Consider the following 25797-nt stretch of genomic DNA (forward strand, 5'->3'; position numbering starts at 1 on the left):
CTAGCTGCCCCCATGGCAAAAATCACCCCAAATCCACCCCAAATCTGCCCCTCTGTTAGCAGCAGCCAACGTCTCCCAGCACCAGGGGCCACATCCAGAGCGGGACCTTTCCCCCCAGGGAGCCCTGTGGGACCCGCGGCACCCCCAGGCACCCCCAGCCACCCCAGCGTGGGAAAAAATCCTCTTCTGCTTCCTAATGTCTTTTTTGGCACAGAACCCGAATAAGCATCAGATTTAGGTCAACCTCTCCATTGCTGACCATTAACCCTGTGTTCCCTGACGGATGGTCCCGGCTCCCCAAGGGTGTGTTGAGGACCAGGGGGAGGGGTGCTGGCCCTCGCCCTTCCAAACACGTGGCACCACAAACCTCAGCCCCAGGGGACCCAGGCCATGAGAAGGGAGCACAGTGCTGAGAAAAAACAGATCCCCTAAGGACCCTGGTGTCCCAGAGCCCCTGCAGGGCTGGGGTCCTCCCAGCCTCCCCGCTCCCCTGTGCCCTGTGACCATTTCAGAGCCTGGGGCCACCCAAATCCCTGATGCCCCCCAGCTCTGCTGGCAGCTCCTCAGCTGCTTGGGCATGGGTGCTCCTGCACAGCAGCCTCACAGCACCCACCCATGCCCACAGCACCAGTCTGAGCCCACAGCACCCACCTATACCCAGAGCACCCACCTGCATGCCACAGCACCAACCTAGACCCCAGAGCACCCACCTGCACTCCACAGCACCCCCCATGCCCACAGCACCCACCTGTGCCCCACAAAACACCCATTGCACCCTACAGCAACCCCCCGTGCCCTACAGCACCCACCCATGCTGACTGCACCCACCTACACCCCACAGCACACGTCAGCACCTGACAGCACCCACCCACGCCCACAACGCCCATCGGCACCCCAAAGCACCCACCCGCGACCCACAGCACCCCCCCACGCCCTACAGCACCCCCCGCACTCACAGCGCCCACGCCCCTCCCTCCCCCCCCCCCGCACTACAAGTCCCGGGGAGCCGCGCGGCGGCCCCGCCCCGGCCCCGCCCCGGCCCCGCCCCTCTCCTCTCCCGCCGCTTCCCGCCCGCCGCGGCCCCTCCCGCAGCACCATGGCCGCGGCCCCGGTGGCCGAGGGGGCTCCGGCGGAGCCGCACGACAGGTAAGGCCCCGCAGCCCGCCCCGGCCCCGCAGCCCGCCCGGCCCCGCTTCCGCGAGTGGGGCCTCCCCGCGCCCGTCGCTCCTTCCTTTTTCCCCAAGAAGCCCCAGCGCCTTTTCCCGAGCCGCGCCACGGATGCGTCCCGCCGCGCAGCAGCAGGAACCATTTATCCAGTGTTCTTACCAAACTGGGCTTATTTCTTGTTTGGGGGGGGAGGGGCGTTCCTCTCTCTTATTTTCCTTCTTGTTTTTGCTCCTTTCCTGCCCTGCCCTTGCAGCGGAGGAGCTGCAGCGCCCGTTTGCGGCGAGCGGGCACATGCACCGGCGCCGAAAGCCACGAGGCGCCGGCGGAGCGGGGCAACCTGCAAGTTCGGTACCGAAAAAACGCACAGAGGGGATTCCCCCCCGCCCCGCTCCGGTTTTCTCTCTATGTTCCACTCCCTTTTTCACCGCAATCCTCAGGCCCGGAGGAATGCGACCGCTCCCAAACACCAACTACCTGGGAACCGGCTCCGGAGCACCACCAGAGCGCTGCCGATGCGGCGGGCCCGGCTATAGGGATGGGAGCATCCCTGGCTGTCGGGTACCAGCGCCCGGGTGTCCCCACGGCGCCCACCGAGCCCGGCCCCGCCTGAGGCAGTGCCAAAGCAGCCCGCGGGTTTCGGCAGCTAAATACAGAGCCGGCAGCTGCCCGTGACGGTGCTGCCTTTGCCCTTCCTGTGAGTCAGCGGTGGGGAGGCTGAGGATGAGCGAAGGAGGAAGAAGCCGCCCCGAGTAGCGCCAGCCACGCGGGAGATGAGTAACTGGGTTGTATAACTGAGCCCCTTCCACCGCGGAGCAAGCCGCCGGTGAGGCTGGCCATGCAGCTCCCACGGCCCTCGCTCTGTATAAATAGCAGCGAGTTAATTGGGTTTGAAGAGGGAAATGTTCGTCCTTTTGTCATTAGGAGTCCTTATCAGAGCTGGAAGAGAGTGCGTGCATGCGTTGGGATGCTCCAACCTGCTCCAGGGTGACTCCAGGGCAGCGGCAGAGCCTGATGCGAGGAAAACGGGCGCAGTGCCCGATGGGTTTGCAGGAGGGGCATGGCACCGCTCTCGACGCCCCTGGAGCTGCTGGCAGTGGGGTGGCAGCCAGGTCTCTCCATCCCGACACTCAGGGCTTCCCAACATTTTTCCTTGTGCAATCCCTGTGTGAAACTCATCCTCTGGCCTGGCTTGCTCGTAAGGTGGTGGGATCCAGCTCCGTCTCGTCTTGGTCCCTGGACAGGGAGTTCCTGGTGCAGGGCTGCCCCGTGTGGCCCCCGGGTTTTGTACCAGGCTGTTGCAGTACATCCGCTGTCGGCTTAAGTTAAAGATGCCATAGGACATGGAAGGCCCAGGTGAGGGCTGGACCAACAAAGACCACGTTCAAAGATGGAGGGAAGCAGGTTTGGCCTCCACGGACCCACAGGTGCTGCTGGCAGGGGTGGGAGCTGGAAGAGGGACCCACTCCCGTGGGGCCAGGTACCCCTTGCTGTGGGTTTGGTGTGTCCTGAGCTTTTACACAGATCCAGTGATGATATTCAGGTCACAGCAACCAGACCAGGAAAAGCCACCTGCAATTCAGCTTCTGTCCTTAAATCCCAAGGAAAACTTGCCAACCAGCTCTCCGTCACTGAAAGGAAAAGCAGAGCCCAGCTGCAGGGTCTGCAGTTTCTCCCAATTTTAAGTCCAGCTCCTGGAGGCTGCCATTACAGAGGAGGGATTCACACTTAAAAATCATTTAGAAGAAAATTCCAGAACCCAGGGGTTTCGGCCTGTGCAAGAGCTCCGAAACCAGGAAGGGAATTGGGAAGCGGACGCGACTTGCCGAGGAGCGTGTGCTGGGAGGAAGGCTTTGTTGCTGTCAGGGCTCAGAGCCGGTGCGGGTGATTCCCGTCCTACCTGGGAGCCCAGCTGGAATGTCGGGTGAGCTTCCAGGAGAGTTGCTCCCATCGCTTGGATGTTTTAAACAAAGGCAGGAAAAAAGGCACTGGGGAGCGTGCGATAAGGAACAATGTCGCCTTGGCAGGGGCAAGGGCTGCTCACCGCCAAGTTCCTTGTGCCTTTTCTTCTTTGCTTCTTTAATGAGAATAGAAATCGCGGCGGAAGAGAATTTTATTTTTAAACTTCTGAAAGAGCTTTTACAAAGAAAGGGGAGTCCGTGCTGAAAACACAGGATGGAAAAGGTTCCTTTGATCATCGCTCACTTTGTTGGCGTTGTTGGGGCAGCAGCCATGGCTTGAGCTGGGGACAGGTCACCTCTGAAACCCTCCCATCCCCGTCCTGCTCCTCCGGCAGCCCCTGTGTGGGCCCAGAGCATGTCCCTGGTCTCTAGCACTGTTGTAGTCATTGCGATGTGTTTCAGGGTGATGCTCTTTTCTGTGGGTCCCGTTGCTGGACAGGAGCAGGAGCAGGCTGGTGCGGCCATGCCCAGTGCCCTTCATGTTCCACAGGGGTTTGCTGAGGACACTGGGATGCAGCATGTGTCCCCGCCTCTGGAATAACCCCAGTGCTTCGGGGAGAAGGAGAAGGGAGTCTTCTCTCCGTCCCTGGCCCCATCTCCAGATGTTCCGCCCTGCTTGATGCTAAATGTGGGGGGAGCATCCTGCCCGTACCCCCTCGGAGGTGGGTGCGCTGACGCCGAGCTCTCGTCTTGCTGTGCTGGGGAGGGCTGGAGGCTTGTTTGGTGACTGGAGGACCTCGTCGTGACAAGCTGTGTCCCTGGCAGGGCCTGCCTGCTGCTGCCTGCCTGGCATTTTGGTGTGTCCTCCCCCTTTCTCAGCAGCCAAGTGCTGCATGGTGGGTGCTGCTCTGCCCCCACCCCTGTGCTCCAGGGCTGGCCAGGACCCCTTCTCCTGCAGTCTCCCCCTTCTGCCTGTCCATCTCCCACCCCTTGCTGGGTATCCTGCCCTTCAGCTGCTGCCCAGCTTCCCGCACAGGCTGCTCAGCACTGGGTGCCTGGGCTCCCTGTCCTCCCCAGCAAGGCTGGTGCAGGGAAATGAGCTGAAATGGCTGGAGGGACGGCGGGCAGCTGGCAGTGGGAAGGCTGAGAGAGCAGATTGCAGGGCCCAAGCAGCCAGCGGGATGTTATTCTTAGCCACCCGCAGCCCCGGGGTGTTGAGTTTCACCCACTTGTTTACTCCGGGGCTGAGGGGATGTCAGGGGCAGCTCTTCCCCAGGGAGCTGAGCACTGAGGGGGCTCGCAGCCGGACCTCCTGCTGCTGGGAGCTAAGGGAGGGGGATGAGTCTCACACCAAAAACCCCAGCATGGCCAGCAGCACCCCAGCCCAAGCCCCAGCCAGCTCCATCAGCTGGAAGCGGGGTGCTGGCTGGGTACCCCCTCCATCCCTGCCCCAGGGATGTCCACTCCTGTCCCCCTGCAGCCTCCCCGCCAGTGCCGGGAGCTTGCCGGTGCTCGCAGCCGCGCACTTACCGGGCAGGCAGCAGAGCTGCCCTCCCTGCCGCCCCAGCGAGCCCCAGCGTCCGAGGCAGCTGAGCGAGCCCTGGTCCCAGGTAGCAGAGGTGCAGGGGAGGCCAGTGTTTATTGCCTGTGCAGGGGGGCGGTGAGGGGAGGTGTCACTTCACCCCCCCAACCCCCCCGCTTTTTCTTTAATCAAGCCAGTGCTATTAATATCAGGTAATGAACGTAATCTCTAGGTTAAGCTATCCTCTTATGTGTGCTGACCGCTCCACAGCTCCCAGCAAGAGTCTCCCTGGCAGTGCTCTTCTCTCCTTCCTCCGTCTCCGGATCTGTTGGGGGGTCCACATCACCCCGTCACCGTGCCAGGGGGGACGCTCCCGTGCATGGCGCTTTGCGCCGGGGTTCGCCTGGGGAGCCCCGCTGGCACGGCCGCCCTTTCACCGCGGTAGTGCCGGGAGGCTGGGGGGCAGGAGCTGAAGGGACAGGGGTTGAGCACGCTCTGCCCAGCATCGCCTGCTGCTCCGCGGCAGGGTGGAGATGAGCAGTCCCCCGGCCTTCTCCAGCGTCCGCATATCGGGCTGCTGGGCCCTTGGGCCAGATGGCGGGTAAGTTCCTCCTTTGCTTTGGTTTTGGGTGGGTTTTTACTTTTTTTTCACCTGTTAGCTCTCAGTCCCCACTTGCTGGAGCGAATGCTCGGCAGTCCCAGTCCCCCAGCTGAGGGCTGTGAAAGCGCAGGCAGCAGCTGGGGGAAAGATCAGCTTCCCACAGGACTGTACAGCAGGGTGCGGGGGACTCGGCGGGTGGTTTTGGAGGGCTGGGCGCTTGGTTGGCGTGTTGTTTATGGGGCTCAGGGCTGAGGATGAGCTCTCCTGTTTGCTTGCTGGTTCAGGTTTGGGGCTTTGCCATTTTTCCTTGCTGACTGCAGGGACCTTCGGGACCTGCTGTGTGTCCCGTCCCAGCCCAGCCCAGAACTGGGACGATCAGGGGACTCGAGGGCAGCGGGATGCAGAGAGCCTTAGCATGGAGTGCACAGGGATGGGATGGGAGCAGCGGTGGGGAAAGGAGAGGCATGCCCCTCTCACGGCAGTAAATCTGTGGTTGGGATAAGTGGGAGCAAAACACTTCCTTCATTTGTGCCAGTATGTCTGCGGGGCTGGAGAGCCCTTCTGGGGAGCAGACCCTGCCACCGGGCATCCCCACAGGGAAGGCAGAGCAGTCAGGCAAACTCCAGCGAGGACGCACCAGCCACAGGGAAGGCAAAGCGTCCCCAGCAGCTGGGGACAGTCTGTACAGAGCTGGTGGCGGTGGAGTCCTTCAGGAAGTCTTTGCAGGAGAGGGGTCACATTTCCCTTCATATTTGCCTTGTCGCATCGAGTCACTGAAGCCCATGGGGTACCCTCTGCTTGGGAAGGCTGGGGAGGTCTGTTTGGGACGAGGACCATCCTTTGGTTAGAGCAATGGCATTAGCTTCAGCTATAAATAGAGTCCCCTTCCTCCGGGCACTTTACCTTGCGGGTAGGGGCATTGCACAGGCTTTGCTGCTGCTCCAGGGAGGTTTTAAAAAGCAATAGGAAGAAATGGCTGAGTGAGATAGCTGTGAGGTGGCTGGGATCAGCCATTCCTTTGGAGGGGAGGAGAGTCTCTTCCTGGCAAAGGCAGCTGCAGAAAACATCTACAAAACTTGAAGTGTAACATTAGGAGAAAATGCGTGACCTTTGCAGAACTCTGGGACAGTCCCACAGCTCTCCCCATGGCTGTGCTTGTCTGAGATAAATCATGGAAAACATTGATTTAAAAGGTGTAGAATATCTACCTCTTGTATAGATACAGACAGAGAATTCTGAATCTATAGATAGAGAATTTAGGTGAAAGTCCAAGAGTGTTTGGATGAGAGGAGGCAAAACAGGCCAACTCTTGGAACAGAATTAAAATGCCGCATCCAAGAGCGGCCCCGGGCGTGCGGGGGGAGGACGGCTCCGCTTCTTGCCAAGGGCCGTCCCTGCACCGTCCCATCCCTGAGCGTGTCCCTGCGTCCTGCAGCGATGCCCCTGTGCAGAGCTGCTGGGTGGGTCCCCTCTGTGCCAGCCCCCTTGGTGTGCTGCAGGCGCCTCGGGGAGCAGAGGGCTGGGAAGGCGGGGTGTCAGCTGTGACCGCAGCCTGTAATTTTGGGCACAGCCAGAGCCATCAGGGCCCGAACCTCCTCATCCGCGCCAGGAGCTGGGTTATGTCGGTACTAATGAAAGGTGCTGGTAGCAGACTTCGCAGAAGTCAGCCTCTCGCGCAGGCTTCATTCCGGCTCCTAAAACCAGAGTTTTGCCCAAGTCGGAGTCACTCTGGGAATTGTGACCTTGGTCAGCATCGCAGCGTGTGGATCGTGGTCTCGGCCACGGCATTTGCGGGCTGAGGTTGGTGTAGGAGAGCTCGGCGCTGCGTTACACCAAAGAGCAGAGCATCCTGAAACACTTGCCTGTCGGGCGGACACCGGCATGTATCCCCAGAGGAAAACTGGCTGAGCAGCTCTCGGCAGCGGTGCCAGCGGCACGGCTCTCGAGTAACCGCAGTCCCAGGAGAGGGGCTGGGATGGAGATGTTTTATTTTCTGGTAAACAACTGTCTTTGTCATCTCTTGCTTTTATCAAGCCAAAATGACTTTGTTTATGCACCGACATCGTCGGCTGATGTCGCCCCGCTCTGGGAATAGCGCACGGTGGTTAATTACTGCTGCGGCGTTGCTGGTGGGAGAGGAGACCAAAGTACCCTGCCTGGGTTTGCTTCTCCTGCCTCTCTGGTGGAAGGAGCCATATTTGCACAGAGATAAACCCCAGAAGGCTTTCCCGGCAGGTCTCACCTCCTGACATTGCTTTTTAAAAGCGATCCTTGGCGTGTTTACGGGTCCTGGGCGAGCCGGAGGCTGGCAGTGCTTGGTGCTGGCTGTGCACACTGATGGGCTCGTGTCTGGAACGGGGCATTGGTGGCTTGAGGCTCTCGTAGGGGACTCTGTAGGTGCACACAGCTGCAGCCTCCCTTTTGCTGGGAGAGGTTCACCAAAGCCAGGCAAATCTCTGTCTCCTTGCCCGCTCCGCAGGGATGTGCCAGTGCAGGAGGTGCAGGTGGCATGCTGGGGACCTTGTGCCATGCTCTGGGGGTGTGCTGGGTGGCTTTACGGGCAGATGGCTGGTCTCAAATTTTGGTATTTATCTAAAATTGTTCTAAAAGGCTGGGGGAGGGAAGGGAATTAATCTTCATACCAAAACAGCTTAGAATCAAACCAAAATCTGTAAAGCCCCACAGTTTAAGCACTTTCAAGAGCGAAAAATAACAAGAGAGGCAGCAAAGCCCCGCCGGCGTGGCTGAGCTGTACCAAACAGTGCTGGTTTTGGTATGTTTGGTGCCCAGGGCTGTCTGACCTTGCAGAGGCTTCATTTCCAGCCCAGCCATGGCTGGGGAGAGGAGCAAGCATGAGCAGAGAGAGCCCTTTGCACCTTCTCACAGGGAGGAGACATCCCTCCCGAGGTGGTGAAACTGCAAGCAGGGATGAGTGAGAGCTGGTATAAATAATCCTCCCCATCCCCGTGCTGGCTGAGTGGTGTGGCTGCAGCTTATCTCCTGGCCAGAGGCCACTTATCACCTCGCTGCTCTCCCACTGCCAAGCTCAAAAGGGCTCCAGAGGATGGTTTTTGCCTCTCCCTCTCCAGGGCTGCAGCAGGAGGGGAGATAAGAGAGAGGCATTTAGCAGCTCCAGGGCTCGGCCATGCTCCGTGCTTGCTCAGCCACACAGCAAAACAGATGCAAATGGCTCTGCAGCCCTGCTGCCCACCTCTGACCAGCTTGCAGGCTTGTCCCCAGGGGTTTCAGGCCAAAAGGGTGGGAGAACTAGAGGTTTGGGTGGGAGCAAGAACTCAAAGTGGGGGGAGGAAAGGGATTGTGCATGGGGCATGAGGATGGTTGAGCTGTGTGTTTGGCTTCCACCCTCCAGAAAGGTCCCTTGGCACATCAGGGCAGGTTATTGCCCTCTGTAATAACACTCCTCAGTGCTTTTGAGAGTTCACTGGAGTGTTTATTTAATGTAGACATTCCCAAAGCAGTAAGGCTGTAGGAAGTGATGCTTGTGCTGCACCTTTCCCAGGTTAAAATGTGGTCCTGTATGAGAATGTCTTGATGTTGGCCATGGCCTGGGGTTGCAGAGGCTCGGGTGCTGGTAGTACTGCAGCAGGACTGTGGTTGCATCTCCCCCTTTTCTACTGTGTCCCTCACCCGTACAGTGTGGGATCCCCTGGAGACCCTGCTCCCATGCAGCGGGAACACAGGGAACACCACCAGTAACAGAGCTCCTTCCTCTCCCCGTCCCCAGTAGCAGCAGTGCTGAATCCTTAGACCGGCTGTACCCTGCGGTGGGCTCCACCAAGCCACCCCGAAAGCGGACCACTAGCCAGTGCAAGTCTGAGCCACCCCTGCTGCGGACCAGCAAGAGGACCATCTACACAGCTGGCCGGCCACCATGGTACAACGAACATGGGACACAGTCCAAAGAGGCCTTCGTGATAGGTAGGCAGAGGCAGCACATGTCCAGGCTCTGTCCCACCTCTGCACTTCAGCCGGTGCAGGCTAGCACGGGCAGCGTCGGTGCTGCCTGCCCGGTGGGTCTCCATGAGGTCTTGGGAGGATTCCTGCCCCACAACCTCCTTGGAAACTTGAGGTTGGCTCCAGACTCCAGTCCGTGAGCTGCTCAGCCTGGGAAGGAGCTGTGAGAGTCCCCATGGTTAGTCCAGCTTTGACTGGGTGAGCTGTCCGATTGGGGAGAAGCAGAGAGCTTGCAGATGGGGGTGGTGGATTATAGCAGGCACTGGGCACACCACCCACAATCTTTGCTTGTTTTTCCCTCAACTCTCGTTGCCTGGGTTGTCACGAGTTCCCAGGGATTTAGTCTAAGACTGGTTCTCATGCCAGCTCTCCCCTTGTTACACAACCATCTAAGGAAGGGTTTCCCAGCTTTTGCTGTGCATGTTGCTGGCAGTTACAGTATGTGCCATTTGACATTTTCAAGGATAATCTCTCTTGTAGTGCCTATTGGTCTCCCTCTTTAGAGGTTCATCCAACTCAGTGCAGCAGAGCAGGACCTTGGCTCTGGCCTGTGGTTGGAATGGCAGACTGTGGGGCTGGTTGCTTCATCTCCTTTTCCCTGGCAGGCCTGGGAGGAGGCAGCGCCTCTGGGAAGACCACGGTGGCCACCATGATCATTGAGGCTCTTGATGTCCCTTGGGTGGTTCTGCTGTCCATGGACTCCTTCTACAAGGTGAGGCTGCACATCATCCTGGCCAGGCTCCTTGGGCTGCCGTGGCCCTTGGCATAACCCCCTGGTGGGGAAACAATGTGGATTTAGTGACAGTCTCATCGTTTCCACTTCAGATGGTTCTTGGGGCAGGGGGAGAGGTTGCTGGACACAGCAGTGGGGAGGGAGGGCTGCTGGTGAGGACAGCCACGTGCACTAACCTCTCCTCTGTGGACAGGTGTTGACCAAGCAGCAGCAGGAACAGGCAGCCAGCAATGACTTCAACTTTGACCACCCTGATGCCTTTGACTTTGATCTCATCATCGCCACCCTGAAGAAGCTGAAGCAAGGCAAGAGCGTGAAGATCCCCATCTACGACTTCACCACCCACAGCCGGAAGAAGGAATGGGTACGGGACACTGAGGGGCGTGGGACAAGGTGGGGGGACTGCCAAGGCAGGAGACGGGGGTGCTGACTGGACCCCTCCAGCCCCTGCCTTTTGCAGGCAGGCTTTTGCAGTCACCCTGTGCTCTGTGACTGGGTCAGGGTACATTTTTTGGGTGAGCTGTCACAGTCACTAACAACCCAGAGAGATTCCCTGGGATGGGGCATCTTCGAATGCATGTTCTGTACCTAACCACATCCATTTTGACTTCACAGAAAACCCTATATGGCGCCAATGTGATTATCTTTGAAGGCATCATGGCATTCGCAGACAAGGAGCTCCTGAAGGTGAGGAAGGGTATAGAATCAGTTCTGGGGAAGCCTGACAGGTGCAAGTGCTGCAGTCCCCTCTTCTGCAGCCTTATATTACAGCACAAAGAGTCCCAGGTGCCCTGGGGTTGTTGTGCGCCTCTGGATGGGACCTTGTCCTCCCACAGTGCTTCAGCATCACCCCTACAAACCAGCCCTCCAGCCCATTTCCAGCTGGGGGGAGAAGGTGGGAGCATACTTTGTCCCGAGGTTCAGCAGCAGGGAGGTGACCTTCTCTTCCAGGTTACGCTGGCTGCTGTGGCACTTCACTGTGCAGGAGAAATAGGCCCCAACTCTTGCAGCGGCAGGGGAAGACCCCATGGCAGAGGTCAAGCACTTCAGCAGAGACCTTGATCTCAGCCATTCATTCCCAGGAACTGGGAGCCGAGTGGTGACCTGGTCCGTGGCAGTGGTGGTGTACCTCATGCTGCATGCTTCAGCTTGCACAGCCAGAAGGAAAGTCTGCTATACTTCTACTGCACAAAGCCTGGTGTTCCTAGCATGGACTCATCCAGCACTACAGCCTTTCTTGAGAGTTATTTGGATGCATGAGAAGTGCTATAGGAGGGAGTGAGCTATGCACAAACTTAGCCAAGCTCAGTCTAGAAAGTTTCCTTCCCTGCCAAAGGAGTGTTAGGGTTCCACTTTCCTGGAGCAACGATGACCTCCAGTGGACAGCTGGGTAAATCCCCCAGGAGTTTCCTCTGAGCAGCCCTGCTCTTGTTTCTCGCAATTAAGGGCAGTGTCAGGAGCTGACCTGCTGTGCTTGGCTCCCCTCCAGTATTAATGAGCCAGCGCTCCTGGGTTAAGCCTCTTGGTCTGTGTTGTGAGTATTAACTTCTCTTGTCTCCTCCTCACTCTTAAAAAACATCCAGCCAAAGTGTTGGGGATGATTAGAAGAGGAGACAGGGTTTGAAGCAGGACAGGTCCCAGGGGGCGTGAGAGTAAGGGGCAGGTGGCAGCAAGGGACTCACTGCAGCATCTGCACTGCCAGCCTGCTAGCCAGGGCCAAGTTCAGGGGCTGCAGAGGCAGAGCTCCCACCAGGCCAGTGCAGAGTTGAGCTGAGCTCTCTTAAAGCGGTGTTGCGCTGTGCCCAGGGCTCAGCCTTTTGGTTGCGGCTAGTGGAGAAGGTCGGTGCGAGTTACACGTGTAACCTGGTGGGGTTTGTTCCCTCCCCTCTCATTTCAGCTCCTTGATCTGAAGATATTTGTGGACACGGACTCGGATATCCGCTTGGTGCGTCGCCTGCGCAGGGACATCAGTGAGCGTGGCCGTGACATTGAGGGTGTCATCAAGCAGTACAACAAGTTTGTCAAGCCTGCCTTTGACCAGTACATCCAGCCAACCATGCGGCTGGCTGACATTGTCGTGCCCCGAGGTACCTACCCAGGGCTGCCCCGAGCTGCCGTATGGCTCAGTCCTGAGCGGGACCTGACAGACCCTGTCCCACAGCCCTCAGCTCTGCTGGCCGGTCCCACCACCCTCTGGCTGGCGAGGATAGAAGAGAGGCTGTCCCATGCTGTTGTGGTTTAGCCCCAGCCAGCAACTAAGCACCACCCAGCTGCTTGCCCACTCCCTGCCGGTGGGATGGGGGAGAGAATCAGAAGGGTAAAAGTGAGAAAACTCACGGGTTAAGATCATAGAATGGTTTGGGTTGGAAGGGACCTTTAGGGGCCATCTAGCCCAATGCCCCTGCAGTGAGCAGGGACATCTTCAACTAGATCAGGCTGCTCAGAGCCCCGTCCAACCTGGCCTTGAATGTTTCCAGGGATGGGACATTGACCACCTCTTGGGGCAACCCGGGCCAGTGTTTCATCACCCTCATTGTAAAAAATGTCTTCCTTAAATCCAGTCTAAATCTACCCTCCTTTAGTTTAAAACCATCACCCCTTGTCCTGTCACAACAGGCCTTGCTAAAGAGGTTGCCCCCATCTTTCCTATAGTCTCCCTTGAAGTACTGGAAGGCTGCAATAAGGTCTCCCCTGAGCCTTGTCTCCTCCAGGCTGAACAACCCCAACTCTCAGCCTGTCCTCGTAGCAGAGGTGCTCCAGCCCTTGGATCGTTTTTGTGGCCTCCTCTGGACCTGCTCCAACAGGTCCATGTCCTTCCTGTGCTGAGGGCTCCAGAGCTGGACGCGGCGCTGCAGGGGGTTCTCCCCAGAGCGGAGCAGAGGGGCAGAATCCCCTTGCTCACCCTGCTGCCCACGCTGCTTTTGGTGCAGCCCAGGATGCAGTTGGCCTTCTGGGCTGGGAGCACACATTGTTGGCTCGTGTCCAGCTTTTCATCACCAGCACCCCCAAGTCCTTCTCTGCAGGGCTGCTTCTCAATCCCTTCATCCTTCAGCCTGTATTGATACTGGGGGTTGCCCCGACCCAGGTGCAGGACCTTGCACTTGGCCTTGTTGAACCTCATGAGGTTCTCCCAGGCCCACCTCTCCAGCTTGTCCAGGTCTCTTTGGATGATGTCCTGTCCTTCTGGTGTGTCACCTGCACCGCTCAGCTTGGTGTCATCTGCAAACTTGCTGAGGATGCACTCTATCCCACTATGTCACTGATGAAGATATTAAATAGTACTGGTCCCAGTATGGACCCCTGAGGTTCACCTCTCGTCACCGGTCTCCACCTGGACATCGAGCCATTGACCACTACCCCCTGGGTGCAACCATCCAACCAATTGCTTATCTGCCGAGCAGTCCACCCATCAAAACTATCTCCCCAGTTTAGAGAGAAGGATGCTGTGGGGGACTCTGTCAAAGGCCTTACAGAAGTCCAGATAGATGACATCCATAGCTCTTCCCTTGTCCACTGATGTAGTCACTCCATCATAGAAGGCCACTGGGTTGGTCAGGCAGGACTTGTCCTTGGTTTAATAGGTAAAGCCAAACAGTAACAGTAATAATAATAACATAATGAAAAAGAAAAGCAAAAGCCATGCTGTTACCAAAATGTTCCCAGGCATGATCAGCAGTACAGCAAGCAGTGAAAGCAAAAAGCAGCCACTAACAAGCACTAGAATCTAATATACAGTGAGGCAAGCAAGCCCCATGGCAAGCACAGAAGCCAGATAATTAATAACCAAACAGCAATAACAGCTATAAACTCAATCCAGCGCATTCCGATCAAATCTGTCGTTATCTCAAACCCTTTCTGTCCCACGTTGAGCGCCAAAAAGGACTGTCGTGGTTTAGCCCCAGCCGGCAACTAAGCACCACACAGCTGCTCGTTCACTCCTGGGATAGAGTTAAGAAAATTAACTATCCCAGCCAAAACCAGGACACATGCCAAAACAAAGGTCCCTCCACTTGAGTGTCTCCAAACACAGGCTGAAAGCAGATTCCGAGGGGAAAGCCTGCACTTTTCCCTAAAACAGTTTCCTGCCCTACCAGCTCCTGCAGCCTCATGATTTAAAAGCTAGAAGTGACTTCTAGATATTCAATGATAGATTACTAAATAAGAATTTAATAATAGTAAGAATGTCTCCTGCTGGATGACGCTTTGCTAGGGAAGGGGTGTTTGGGGTACGGTGTATTTTTTAACATAGCGGGGAAGAAATGTGTTTGAGGCACTGCTAGCACTGTGGTCCTGACCAGGCTGGTTCTCTTTTGCTTTTGGTTCACTCCAGGGAGTGGAAACACAGTGGCTATCGACCTGATTGTTCAGCATGTCCACAGCCAGCTGGAAGAGGTAAGAGCTACCTGGACCCCCGGGTGTTAAAGGTGGGGTTGACCTTGCCTGTGCAGCAGTGGCATTGCCAGAAACAGTGCTCTGGGTGCCAAGGTAGGAATGGCCTGGCTTCCCTCCATGCTCCAGGCGTGTAAGCCGTGGGGCTGTCCCCATGAACTCCTCCCAGCCCTGACTGCCTCGCCCCTGCGCTCTGGTTAGTGCAAGGCTCCTCTGCAGGCTGTGGTCCAGCAGCAGCTTCCTTCCCTCCCTGGGAGAGCAAGTCATCTGGGGACAAACCAACCATCCTCCAGTGATCCGAGTGATGTGCCCTCACTGCCTGCAGCCCTCCCAGGGCCAGCGTTGCCCCAAACCCTGCAATACTTCAGCTCACTGGCTCTGGCTTCTCTTCGTCCCCTTGAGACACGGCTGCAGTCTTTGCAGTCAAGAGCCCACTTTTCCACTTCTATGTTAGGGGCAGCCCAGGGGTTTCTAAACCCAAAGTCTTGTCATGTTTGATGCCCAGCCTGAGCCCAGAACCAGGCAAATGCTCCCGTATCCTTCCCCATTACTGGGTTTAACAAGTCGTCTTCTGTGTGTCCTGGGCCAGGCCTGACCACTGGTTTGAGCCTGGAGCCCTTCGATCAAGCAACGCAGTTGTGTGTCGCTGTTCCCTGAGCAGCACAGCCTCCTCCCGCCCCAAGTTTGTGGCTTTGGTGTTTCAGTTCTGGAGATGCTCAGAGTGATTTTCTGGGAGGCGGAAGGAGCGTGACCTGGAGACGGATGCACTTAAAAGTAAAGGGCTCGATTCCTGTAGGCCTTCCTGAGCTCCCAGACGGCAGGAGCCGCTCGGCCCCTGGATGTGAGCGGGCATGCGACAGCATCGTGCCTCCTGCGCCTGCTCAGGCGGGACCGCTCTGATGCAAGTCCCCCCTCTCAGTGCACCCCGCTCTCCGCAGGGCTGCAGGCAGCAGCCGGGGCTTTCTGACTGCCTGGATCTACAGCACTAAGTTCTGGCACATCGGGAAGTTGGTTGTTGGTGTCTAAACCCTAGGTCACAGGAGCGAGGATCAGAGCTCTGGCATCGTCGCTAGCACTGGGCTGAGGAGGGCACACAGCCATGGGGCACGGGCCATGATGGGGAAGTGGCTGTTTCTCCCATCTCCTGGGATCTGGCCAGGGGGCAAACACGGCAGCTCCTCCCCAGAGCACTGCTGCGAGCCAGGCAAGGGGTTGGCTTGGGGGCGGCTTTCATTTACCTGGGACGGGGAAGAAGGGGAAAAGGCTACATGTGAATGCAGGAAAATATTCCTATTTTTCCTTTTCTTTTATCTTGAAACGATCCTGGTGTTGACAATGCTTAATACCGGTTGCATTGTGTCTTTGTGTTGCTGCCACAGCGTGAACTCAGTGTCAGGTAAGAGCCCCTAACTCTGTCCTGTCTGTGCAGCCCGAGGCATTTCCAATGCCAGGCACTGCTTGGCCTAACCCTGACCTGTAGTCGAGACCGACAGCTCGCGTAACGCACGGCCTCATCACGCTCAGAGCTGATGAAAGGCGGCCTTGTCCTTGGCTTTGGGACCAGCAGGGACAGGGCTGTTCCCCAGGGATGTATTTGTCCTGAGAAGGTACCACCAGCTTGAGGGCAGACATCCTGAGGCAGGGGCAGGGCCGAGGTTTGTTAGCTGGGGACCCCCGACCTCGGCAAGACGGGAGGCTTTGCGTCCTTGGGATTCTCTTTTATTTCCCTTCATCCTCTAAGACAAATGGTTGTTCAGAGCCACTTCCATCCCTGATGATTAAACATTATTAAACATCAATTATTAAATTAAACAAAGCAGCTGAAGGGTGGTGGGAGTCCTGGATCCCTCGCCATCACAGAGGCGCTCAGCTGCAAGCCCGACGGCACCCAGGAGGTGCGCAGCAGCTTCAGCGTGGCGAGAGGTACCCGCTTTCCTGCAGTGTCTAAAGACTACACAGCAACTACTTGGGGACTGAGAAAATACTTATCCCCTAACCCATCAGGATTTGTAATTTCCCAGTATCTGCTGGTGGATGCTGTGAAGTATACATTGATTTACTTAACCTCTTCAGCATGTGGATCCAGATGGGACTTTAGCTCTCTTGCTTCCATGAAGCAGCCAGCTGAGTTTCCAGGTATTTTTGTAGGAAGCAGAGGGTATGCATTACTGCAGATGGATTTCCATTTAGATCTCCATCATTTTATGGAGATGCTTAACTCAAGTATCTCTAAAATTTACATTCAGCATGCAAAAAGCTTTTAAAATACCTAAGCTGAACAGAAATAGATTCTGCTTTCCTTAGTTCTGCTTAAGCCATTCATTTCCTAGACTAGGCAACAGGATGTTTTATTTTATTTCTGTTTGCTTGTTTAACACCATGGGGCCTGACATCCATACAGACAGTGTAAGCTGCTCTGTATATCTGGAGGTCCAGGTGGGAAGATGCTTTTTAGCATGGAGGGAAGCCTGTTGCTTTAAAAAAATGGCAGGAATAACATTAGAGAGTAGGGGCGGGTGTGTGTGTGTGTATACATGCATATATGCCTGTACGTATGTGTGTATGTATACAGATATAAAATTTCTTTTTTCTCCAGGGATTGTCCTCTTTGATTAAAGTGGCACTCAGTACAGGTAAACTCTTTGTGCACCTTAAAAATAAAATTTTTAATAACATGTCAAGAAAGTATAATGATAACAAGTTTGGAAAGGTAACTCCAGCCTCCAAAAACAACTCTGTGTTAACCACAGCCACAGATATTTTTATATTCTGTTTAAGGCTCATGGTTTCCATTTATGCCTTTGCCAGAAAGCCTAGAAAAATTTTCCTGCAAAAAATCTGTTTACACTCCTGGAGTCCCAGTGCTTTTACTGCCGCTGCGGTTTCCCATCAGCTCCTCTGCAGCACTGCGCTCGCAAGAGGAGCGAGGTGGATGGAGAGACACGTGTCAGGCGAGATGTGCTCGGCAAACAGGGGGCTTTTCATCTTAAACAATTCCCCATCCTCCTGTCTTGAATGGCTTCATCTAAATGTCACGGTTGTTTTTCTGATGTCACCGCCTTTTGGCGGCCGTGGGGACACAGCGAGGTCTTTGTAGCTGATAGAATAAAACCTGGATGCTTAGATCTGGCCCCAGTCCGAGGTACTTCACTGGTCCTTGTGCTCCAGGCTGGCCCTGGGCTGCCTCTCCTGCCCCAGAGGGTGGCTGGGACGGGCAGGGAGTGCCTCTCCCCAACTCTCAGCTGATCAAATGGGTGAATTCTGAGGAGCGTAAAGAAAGTGGTGCCATTCCCTGGACCTGCAGGCCTTTTTTTTTCCCCTCCTGTAACTGCTGGCTACTGAGGAGCATCGTCGCCGCCTTCTGTATTCCCTCAGAGTGCAGGTCAGACCTTAGCATCCTTGCAGTTGGGATATTTCTTGTCCAGCTTCCCACATGTTTAACTGTGCATGTGCTGGGGGTGTAATTACAAACAGGCATTCCCAGGTGAGTATTCCTCCTCGAGCCCAGCAGCAGGAGCCAGACTGGCGAGCCCATGCCCGCCGAGGCGCAGTGCTCTCAGCCAAGCCTGTTCTCTGTCCCTTCTATTTCAGCAACCGGCCCAGCTCTCGGAGCCAGTGCTCTTTTCAGCTGAATTCCCCTCACCAATCAATATTCCCCACCCCCAAGGTCTCGATCAGCTTGGCATGCCCTTTGCCAATTGTGTCTTTAAATATCAACCTGTGGCGCAGTTTAATAGCCCTTGTTTGAAATGTCAGCTGTGAAAGCCAGCCGCTGTACGTGTTTGAAATGCCTTGACTGCATTAGCTCCTTTGTAGCTGGATGTCTCTTGTCTGCTTCCTGCTTGATAGCATGCTCAACAAAGAGCTGAGGATGTTCCCTGAAGCCTTCCTGAGAGATGGTCACCCCTTTCTCTCTCTCTCTTTCTTTCTTCTTCTTTTTTTTTTCTTTTTTTTCCTTTAAAGCTTTTATTCTAGAGGGGAAAAAATAAGTTTCCAAAGTGAGACCTTTTCTTGACGTGCTCATGGTTGCCCATCTGCATTTTCCATCGCAGTCCTGCCTGGTAGGGGGAGGGACAGGAAGCACTGCTCTCGACAGCAGGCTGCCTGCGGGTCTGGTGGCACAGACCCGCTCCCTCCATCCCGTCCCTCCCAGCAGGGCTAGGGCTGGGCAAGGGGTTTCCCCACAGGCAACACGGCTGAAGCAGGGCGGCTGCCGGAGAGGCTGAGCTCTTCTCTCTGCCTCAGCCTGCAGCTGACCTCCAAGGAGTGGCAATGCCAGGGCAGGTCCAGGTGAACTTGGGGGAAGGAAGGTCTTCCCGGCAGGTGGTGATGTTCAGTTCAGAGCTGGTTTCTCTCCACATTCCCAGTGCTCTTGGCTTTCCAGGCTCTCCAGGGCTTCAGCAGACTGCCTCTCCAGTGTGCCAGGAGATGGGCACCCCTGTGAGCCCACAAGCAGTTTGCATGGGTACGGGGCAGGTTGGGTGAAGGTTTTGCAAGCTTGGCCTTGAGCACCTGCACTTGATCTGGGATTGCAGCCGAGCCCCAGGCGAGGGCTGGGCATTTCCCTCCAGGCTCCGAGAGCTGCAGCTGGTGTTGCAGTGTGGTACCACATGGGACAGAGGTGTGACAGTGTCCCTGCTCTGACTCCGAGGTGGTGAGAGCGGACAGACCTTCCCCCCGTGGAGCTGGGAGGGGTGCTGGTGCCGTGGAGAGCAGCCACGGCATGATTTGGTCACCAAGGGAGGAGTGCTGGGGTCTGTACGGCAGTGGCCCAGGCACCAGGCAGGTCCAAGAGTCATAGATCAATTAGGGCTTTCTCCCCCCCCCCTTTGACTAATGACAGTGCTTCTTCCTTTGTTTCATGTCATGTTTGTCCCTCTCCCCTTAAACTCTTGTGTTTCCTGTCTTGTCTCCCCTGAACATCCCTCCCACCTGGTGACCAGAGGAAGCTACGTTGGGATATGTGAGGAGACAAACGCTAATGGCAGTGTTTTGGTTGTGACACTAATGCCGGGGACTGGGGGTGAGGGCTGTGCAGTGTGAGCCGCGTTACTAACCCGGGCAGACAGCTCACAGGGTCCTGCTTTGCTGGGGCTGTGCAGGGCAAACAGGTGGGGGGGCTTGAGAGACCATCTCTATCCTCACCCCAAAAATGGGACTGGCTGCTGACCCCTGGAAAGTGCTGTGGGGACCCGACAGCACTGAGCATCTTCCCTGGGCTCTTGGGGACAGGGGCCCAAGCAGGGTTGCATCTAGACCTCCCCAACACTCCACTGAGCACCAGCCCCTGCATGGGTGTCACAGGAAGGTGTGGAAAGCTCAGTGATGAAATGCTGACAGCATTTCCCTAGGGGCTGTTGACAGCTCGGGGTGCAGGGGAGGTGTTCCCAGGCACGCGGGGCTCCTCTTGGGGATAGGAGTGCTCCCTGGCCTCTGGGGCAGGGAGTGGGAGCCGGGTCACACCACATCTCACCTGCAGCACCACAGAGACCACGGCAGGAGAGGGGGGCTGGGGGGCTATCTGCCCCCCTAGAAGCAGGCAAGCAGGCAGCCCCTGTGCAGGCACCAGTGTCTGCCAAAGGCTGGGCTCAGGCCCTTACCTGCTGTGTGGGTCTGCATCCCTGGGACCAGGAGGGGTTTAGGCAGGGCTGGATGGCAACTGTGCCCCAGAATCTGTCCCTGGGCCAGGTCTGGCAGGAGGAAGGAAGGGGGGCTGCAGGGGCAGAGCTGCTGGATGCTGCCAGCAGCACAGCCCTGGCATGGGACCATCTCCCGCTAACCCAACTTGCAGTGAATAACAGAGTGAGGTCGCTTCAGTGATGGCAGGTCCGGGGCCTTGAGGGCTGCTTGTACCAAACAGGTGGTGGGGTCTGTGGGCAGCGGGAGCATGCTGGGCTTGGCCCCAACCCAGCCGGGCTCTGCCGGCAGCGGGCAAGCCTGTGACGGGAGCACAACCCGTCCCACACGCTCCACACAGCTGTGAGCTGTCTGCGCTCTTGGGAGCGTTCCCTGCGTAGGGGCTCTTTGCAGCTCTGCAGGACCAGAGCTGGCAAAAGCAAGAAGGAGCCCTTAAGTACCCACAGGCCTTGGGAATGTCTCGTTTGGTGTTGGTCAGCCAAGACCAGGAGATGGCTATGTGGATGGAGGCCTCAAGTCGTCTAGTGTTGCCCTCCTCCATTCCTACCCAGTCATCTTCTCTGTCTTCTTCTCTGCTTATGTGCCTCTGTGTGTGTGTGTGCAATTAATCCAGGTTTCTGCTTGATTTGAAGCCTAAATCACCTGGTGCTTTCGTTTGCTCTCTTCTCCTCCTCCCCAACATCTCTCCAACGGGGATGCAGCCGCTGGCACGTGTGATGTAAAGTGTGGCTTTTGGACCCCAGCCTTCCTCCCAGACAAAGTCGCTTGTCCATCCTGCCCAGCCTTGTGGAAGCCAAATAGATGCGACCTTCATCTCATTACTGCCGCTCTCAAAGAGCGAGGTGACTAATGGGGCCCCATTGTGCGCTTCCCCATGAATGGTGTTCCCTTGATCCAAGAATAGCTCCCAACCCTATTAGTTGTGTGGAGATGAGTCACACAAAGCCAGTCCTGTCCAGCCGTAAAGTCTTGAAGCTGTTTCCAATTTGGTGTTGATCTGACTATCCTTGAATGGGCCAGGCGCTCTCTGACATAGTCTCATTGCAACCTGGCTCTACATCGATCCATGTGCCAGCACCATGGGCCTGGCTGCCTGTCCCGTTCCTGGTGGCGTCTGGCACAACCACAACAGCTGCTCCTCACCCGTGAGTTCAGGATCCACCACCAGATAAGATTCCTGGGCAGTAGAAGGCTTTGATTTTATTTTCCACCTTCTTCCCAACCAGTGGAAACCAAGATAGGCCGACCACAGGTCAGCTGCCCAGCAGGAAGGGCTGCGAGGTCCCCCTGGCTCCACCGACCACCCAATGCTTCCCTGTTCATGGGAGCAGGTCCCTTTGCCATTGCAGGGGACTCGGCAGAGCTGGCCCCTCATTTGGCTCAGCTGGATGGCCTTGGTGTGTGTTTGCAGTTTGAGCTGATGTCTGGGAGGAAGGCTTCAGCTGTGTGCTGTGCACCAGCCTTCAGGCAGCCTTGCCCAGAGACCTTCTGACTGTGTGTTTGGTTTTCAGGGCCGCCCTGGCCTCTGCCCACCAGTGCCACCCCCTTCCTCAGACCCTCAGTGTGCTGAAGAGCACCCCTCAGGTGAGGGGCATGCACACCATCATCAGGTAAAGCCCCCACCACCGCGGTCTCCTGGGGCGGAATAGGGCTTGGCTGCCAGCTTGGCTTGCTTTGGACTCCCGAACCCCACTTGTGCCCTGTCCTCATGACTTGGGGACGTGGGACAGGATAGAAAGTGGTGGACCCTGCATACAGGAGCTGTGCTGTGAGCACTCCATGGTCCTGCCAACAATTTTTCTGCCTTTTACCTTAGAACTGCCACCACAATTCCAGGCTCAGCCAGTAGACCCCATGCAAAGAAAACCCTGACAGCCAGACAGGGGCCGGGGCTTCCCCCCTCCACGCAGCCCCTAAATTCTGTCAGCATGTCCTGGGGCACATTTTGGTCCACAGCTTACATTGCCTTTCCCTCCGCTCCAGAAACAAGGAGACCAGCAGGGACGAGTTCATTTTCTACTCCAAGAGGCTGATGCGGTTGCTGATTGAGCATGCGCTCTCCTTGCTCCCCTTCCAGGTGGGTTCAGGGGTGTAGCTGGGGGGATGGGCAGCAGGCGCTGTGTTTCCGATTCCTAACCCATAACTGCCAGAGAGCTGAGACCGTCCTGGTGCTGCTCCTCCAACCTTCCCCTGTATCAGCCCTTTCCTTCTAGACTAAAAAGGGGCAGGGCTCCCCTAGGCTGTGGAGCAATGGCGTGGCCCTGCGTGACAACTCGTTGTCCAGCCTCGGTTTCCAAGGGTCCGGACCAGCCCGCAGCTGGCTGGCTCCCCAGTACCAGGGCTCCTCTAAGAGCCACGTCCAAGCCCCTGGTAATGCTTCTCACATGGTTTTTGCAGAGTTGCACAGTCCAGACGCCGCAGGGACAGGATTATGAAGGGAGGACATACAGTGGGAAGCAAGTAAGTAGAAGCAAAAAGTACTCGCTATTCAAACCTGCCCCGTGGGGCTACATTGAAAGCCCTGTGGATGCAGGGGAAGATACCCCTGGCTTCTCAGGGCTTCCGTCAGGCCTGGGTTTCATGTCTGCTCTCATGACACCCTGTATCATCGGGACGGGCAGCAGGTTGTCCAGGGGTGCCATTAGCAATGTCACTGTGCCACTGCTGCCTTCCCACTAAGGGAGGCAGCTTGAACTGGGAGCAGCACAGCCTTCTTGGAAGGGATGTGTTTTGGGGTTGCCTGTTAGAGTCCCCCACTGTCGGGGCGCAATGCCCTATGGGGGTGGTGTGCACCTTGTACACCGTGCCTTCCTGTTCACTCTGGCTGTGTGCTGCAGATCACCGGCGTGTCCATCCTGCGTGCGGGCGAGACCATGGAACCAGCGCTGCGAGCAGTGTGCAAGGACGTCCGCATTGGGACCATTCTCATCCAGACCAACTGCAACACGGGCGAGCCGGAGGTAAAACCGGGGGCTCTGCACTGCCAAGGGCATCTCCTGGCGTTAGGCTGCATGCAGGGGGTGACTTGGGTATTTCCCAAGAGCACTTCAGCGATCCAAGACTTGATCTTGGCAGGGGGTGAGTGCTCAGAAAGTGAGTGCTTTGAAAGCTTCTGAAGTGGGCTTTGCCAGCATGCTTGTGCGAGCAGGGGTTGGTTTTGTGTCCAAGTGTTTGCACCAGTGCCTGGCTCCAAGCTGACAGCTGGGGTCCCAGAAATGGAAATGCATGAAAGATCCTTCAGCCCTTTAAAAGAAGGACTCAGGTTGCTCCGTTCACCTTGAGCCTGCAGCCTCTAAGCTGATCTCTCTTCCCTCTGCCCAGCTCCACTATCTGCGGCTGCCGAAGGACATCAGTGAAGACCACGTCATCCTGATGGACTGCACGGTCTCCACGGGTGCAGCAGCCATGATGGCAGTGCGGGTGCTGCTGGTACGGAGGATGTTGGGCACACTGCAGAGGGCGGGTGGTTCACCCCCAAATAACATGCAGAACACCAGCTGCAGCCGTGCTGAGGGGCCTTGCACTGAAACTATCTCTTCCTTGTGAAGGGAGGGTGACATGGGAGACAGCGCAAGCTGGGGCGACTCTGTAAGCAGGTGTTGACAGTCACCCCTTCCTTGTGTAGTAATAGCCTGGATTTAATTGGTTTCTTGGTCCTGTGCCCAGTAACCCCAACTGACCACGGAGAGGGGAGGAGGGAAAGTGGCTCCTGGAAGGCCCTTGAGTGCTCTAAGTGCCACTCACTGGAGGCATGGGCCATAAGATGCCTTAGGTAACCTCACCCCAAGCTGCCTCTGCCTTTCCTGTAGGATCATGATGTCCCAGAAGACAAAATCTTCCTCCTTTCCCTGCTTATGGCGGAGATGGGTGTCCACTCAGTTGCCTATGCTTTCCCCCGGGTGAAGATCATCACCACAGCTGTGGACAAGAAGGTGAATGACCTTTTCCGGATAATCCCTGGCATTGGTGAGTATCTGGGTAGGAATGACCTGCTGCAGGGGGATTTTCGGTGCTTCTGGCCCACTCACCAGAGGTGGTGAAGCCCTGGTTGTCATCAGCAGCCTTAGGTCTGGCCTTATTTTACTTGGGGACCCACTACCTCCCCTGGGACCTGCTGCCACGTGGGTGGTGGGATCGACATGCATGCTCTGAGCTCTGTCAGGCAGCCGTAGCCTTGTTGGCAGTGGGAGCCATTCCACGTGCTATGAGCCTCCTCCAGCCCCAGGTGGAGAAGCTGGGCTGGGACAGCTGGAGCAGACCTGTGTCCACCTCATTCCCTAAGCTGTCACCTTAAAGAAGCTAATCCAAAACAAGCTCACTCTCTTCTTCTGTTCTCACCTCTGCTGTGCCAGGAAACACCCCGGTGACGGGGTGATAAAACAGCCTCCAGGCTGCTCCAGTTTTGCTGCTACATGAGTTTTGGAGCTTTTCAAGCTGTTGGATAAACTTGCTTTTGTTACCTTGCCTGCTGGGACGAGGGCAGGCTGGAGGACGGGTCCCAGGGCTCCCTGCAGAGCTGCACCATGACTGCATCTCTTTCTTTCTCCCCACAGGGAACTTTGGCGATCGGTACTTCGGGACGGATGCTCCTCCCGACTGGAGCGATGATGAAGATGCTCTTAGCACTTAGCTGGATGTGGAGATGCCACTGGCTACAGGCAGCTTCAGCACTGCACCTTAACCCCTTCTGTCCGCTGCAGAGATTTCTCCTTCCTTCTCACCAAGCATAGATATTTTTTTCAGATGTTACATTGGAGATCTAGGTCATATTTTTTCAAAGAAACGCAAATCCTAGTTTGACTTTGTGGACAGTTGCGTGTCCCAGCATAGAGCGGAGTTTATTTATTTTAATTTAAATATTTGCCTATATAACTTATTGGAGATATTTTATAAAGAAAAATAATAAATTTTTTTGTCTGGTTTCTTGAATGGGGCCATTCTTTGTCACGCCCTGGGGGTGCCCAGAAGGATTTGTAGCCCTTCATCACTGCTGCCCTGGGAGGGGAGATGCCGTGAGTGGCAAAGTAGAGACCCTGTTGCTGGGGAGCAGGCTGACCCTGCAGCCGTGGAGCAGTTATTATGGCTCTGTCTTTGTGCTGGTTACAGGCAGGTGGTGGTTGTTTCTCTTTGGTGAACGCTGAGGCTCTTACACCCCAGGGAGACCCTGCCCTACAGGATGCGCTCACTCTGTCCGATGCTACTGAGGCAGGGAGGGAGCCTTTACCTCATGGGAGCTGGTGGGGACAGAGAGCACCCTGTGGCCTCTCTGCAAGGACAGCATAACTCTCTTCAAACCAAGGTCTCCTGCCTGCAGCAGGGCTGTGAGCAGGAGAAAAACCCACCACTCCCATTCCCCAACTCCCACCTCTTGCTGCTGTGCGCCAGGGAGGAACTACCATGCTCTAGATCCAAGTGAAGGGTTGGAACCAGAGGAGAGGCAGTTCTTCACATCTGCACAAAAGCTGAAGCTCAGCTCGGATCACGTCATGCTTTAGCTTAAGAAGCATCAAGCCCCTGTTTCAGTTCAGCAGCCAAAGTGAAACACAGCTCACCCAAACACCAGCTTGCTTTTGCTGAATCGGAGCCGCTCACAACGTGGTGAAGAGCAGGTCTCGTAACGGTCTGCAGGAAGCTGTTAGCAGGCCAGAGTAACCTCAGCGGAAGGGGAGCAGGCCAGCCCCACAAGGTGGATTTAGTCAGAGGAGGCTGTGACCACTGTGGCTGTACACAGAGTATTTTCCTTTCCTGCATGATTCTAAGTACCAAGACAACATCCTTGTCCTGGACATAAATGGGCCAAGAGGAGCAAACCTACCTTATGGCTGGGTGTCCCTGGCTCAGAGCCGGCTCCTGAGGGGTTAGGCAAGGCAGGCAC

General features: G+C 56.3%; 1 protein-coding gene across 3 annotated transcripts; it reads left to right on the forward strand.

Moving 5' to 3' along the window:
• The first annotated feature begins 1052 nt into the window (after nucleotides 1–1052).
• Nucleotides 1053–24844, forward strand: UCKL1 (uridine-cytidine kinase 1 like 1). Of its 3 annotated transcripts, none has more exons than XM_064465430.1 (15): nucleotides 1053–1146; nucleotides 8934–9127; nucleotides 9769–9875; nucleotides 10090–10260; nucleotides 10512–10583; nucleotides 11794–11983; nucleotides 14227–14288; nucleotides 15665–15681; nucleotides 21434–21532; nucleotides 21906–21999; nucleotides 22320–22382; nucleotides 22760–22882; nucleotides 23244–23351; nucleotides 23732–23888; nucleotides 24476–24844. In XM_064465430.1, exons 1-15 carry the CDS (start codon nucleotides 1097–1099, stop codon nucleotides 24550–24552), a joined length of 1584 nt encoding a protein of 527 aa, XP_064321500.1. In that variant the 5' UTR covers nucleotides 1053–1096; the 3' UTR covers nucleotides 24553–24844. The 3 variants fall into 3 exon arrangements, with proteins under 3 accessions (XP_064321500.1, XP_064321499.1, XP_064321502.1); XM_064465429.1 differs by lacking the exon at nucleotides 15665–15681 and adding an exon at nucleotides 19229–19248; XM_064465432.1 differs by lacking the exon at nucleotides 15665–15681 and adding an exon at nucleotides 19229–19248 and having other exon boundaries at nucleotides 1067–1146; nucleotides 8937–9127.
• Nucleotides 24845–25797: the final 953 nt, after the last annotated feature.

The sequence above is a fragment of the Phalacrocorax carbo genome, chromosome 14, assembly GCF_963921805.1.
Source record: "Phalacrocorax carbo chromosome 14, bPhaCar2.1, whole genome shotgun sequence".
Taxonomy (NCBI): Eukaryota; Metazoa; Chordata; class Aves; order Suliformes; family Phalacrocoracidae; genus Phalacrocorax; species Phalacrocorax carbo.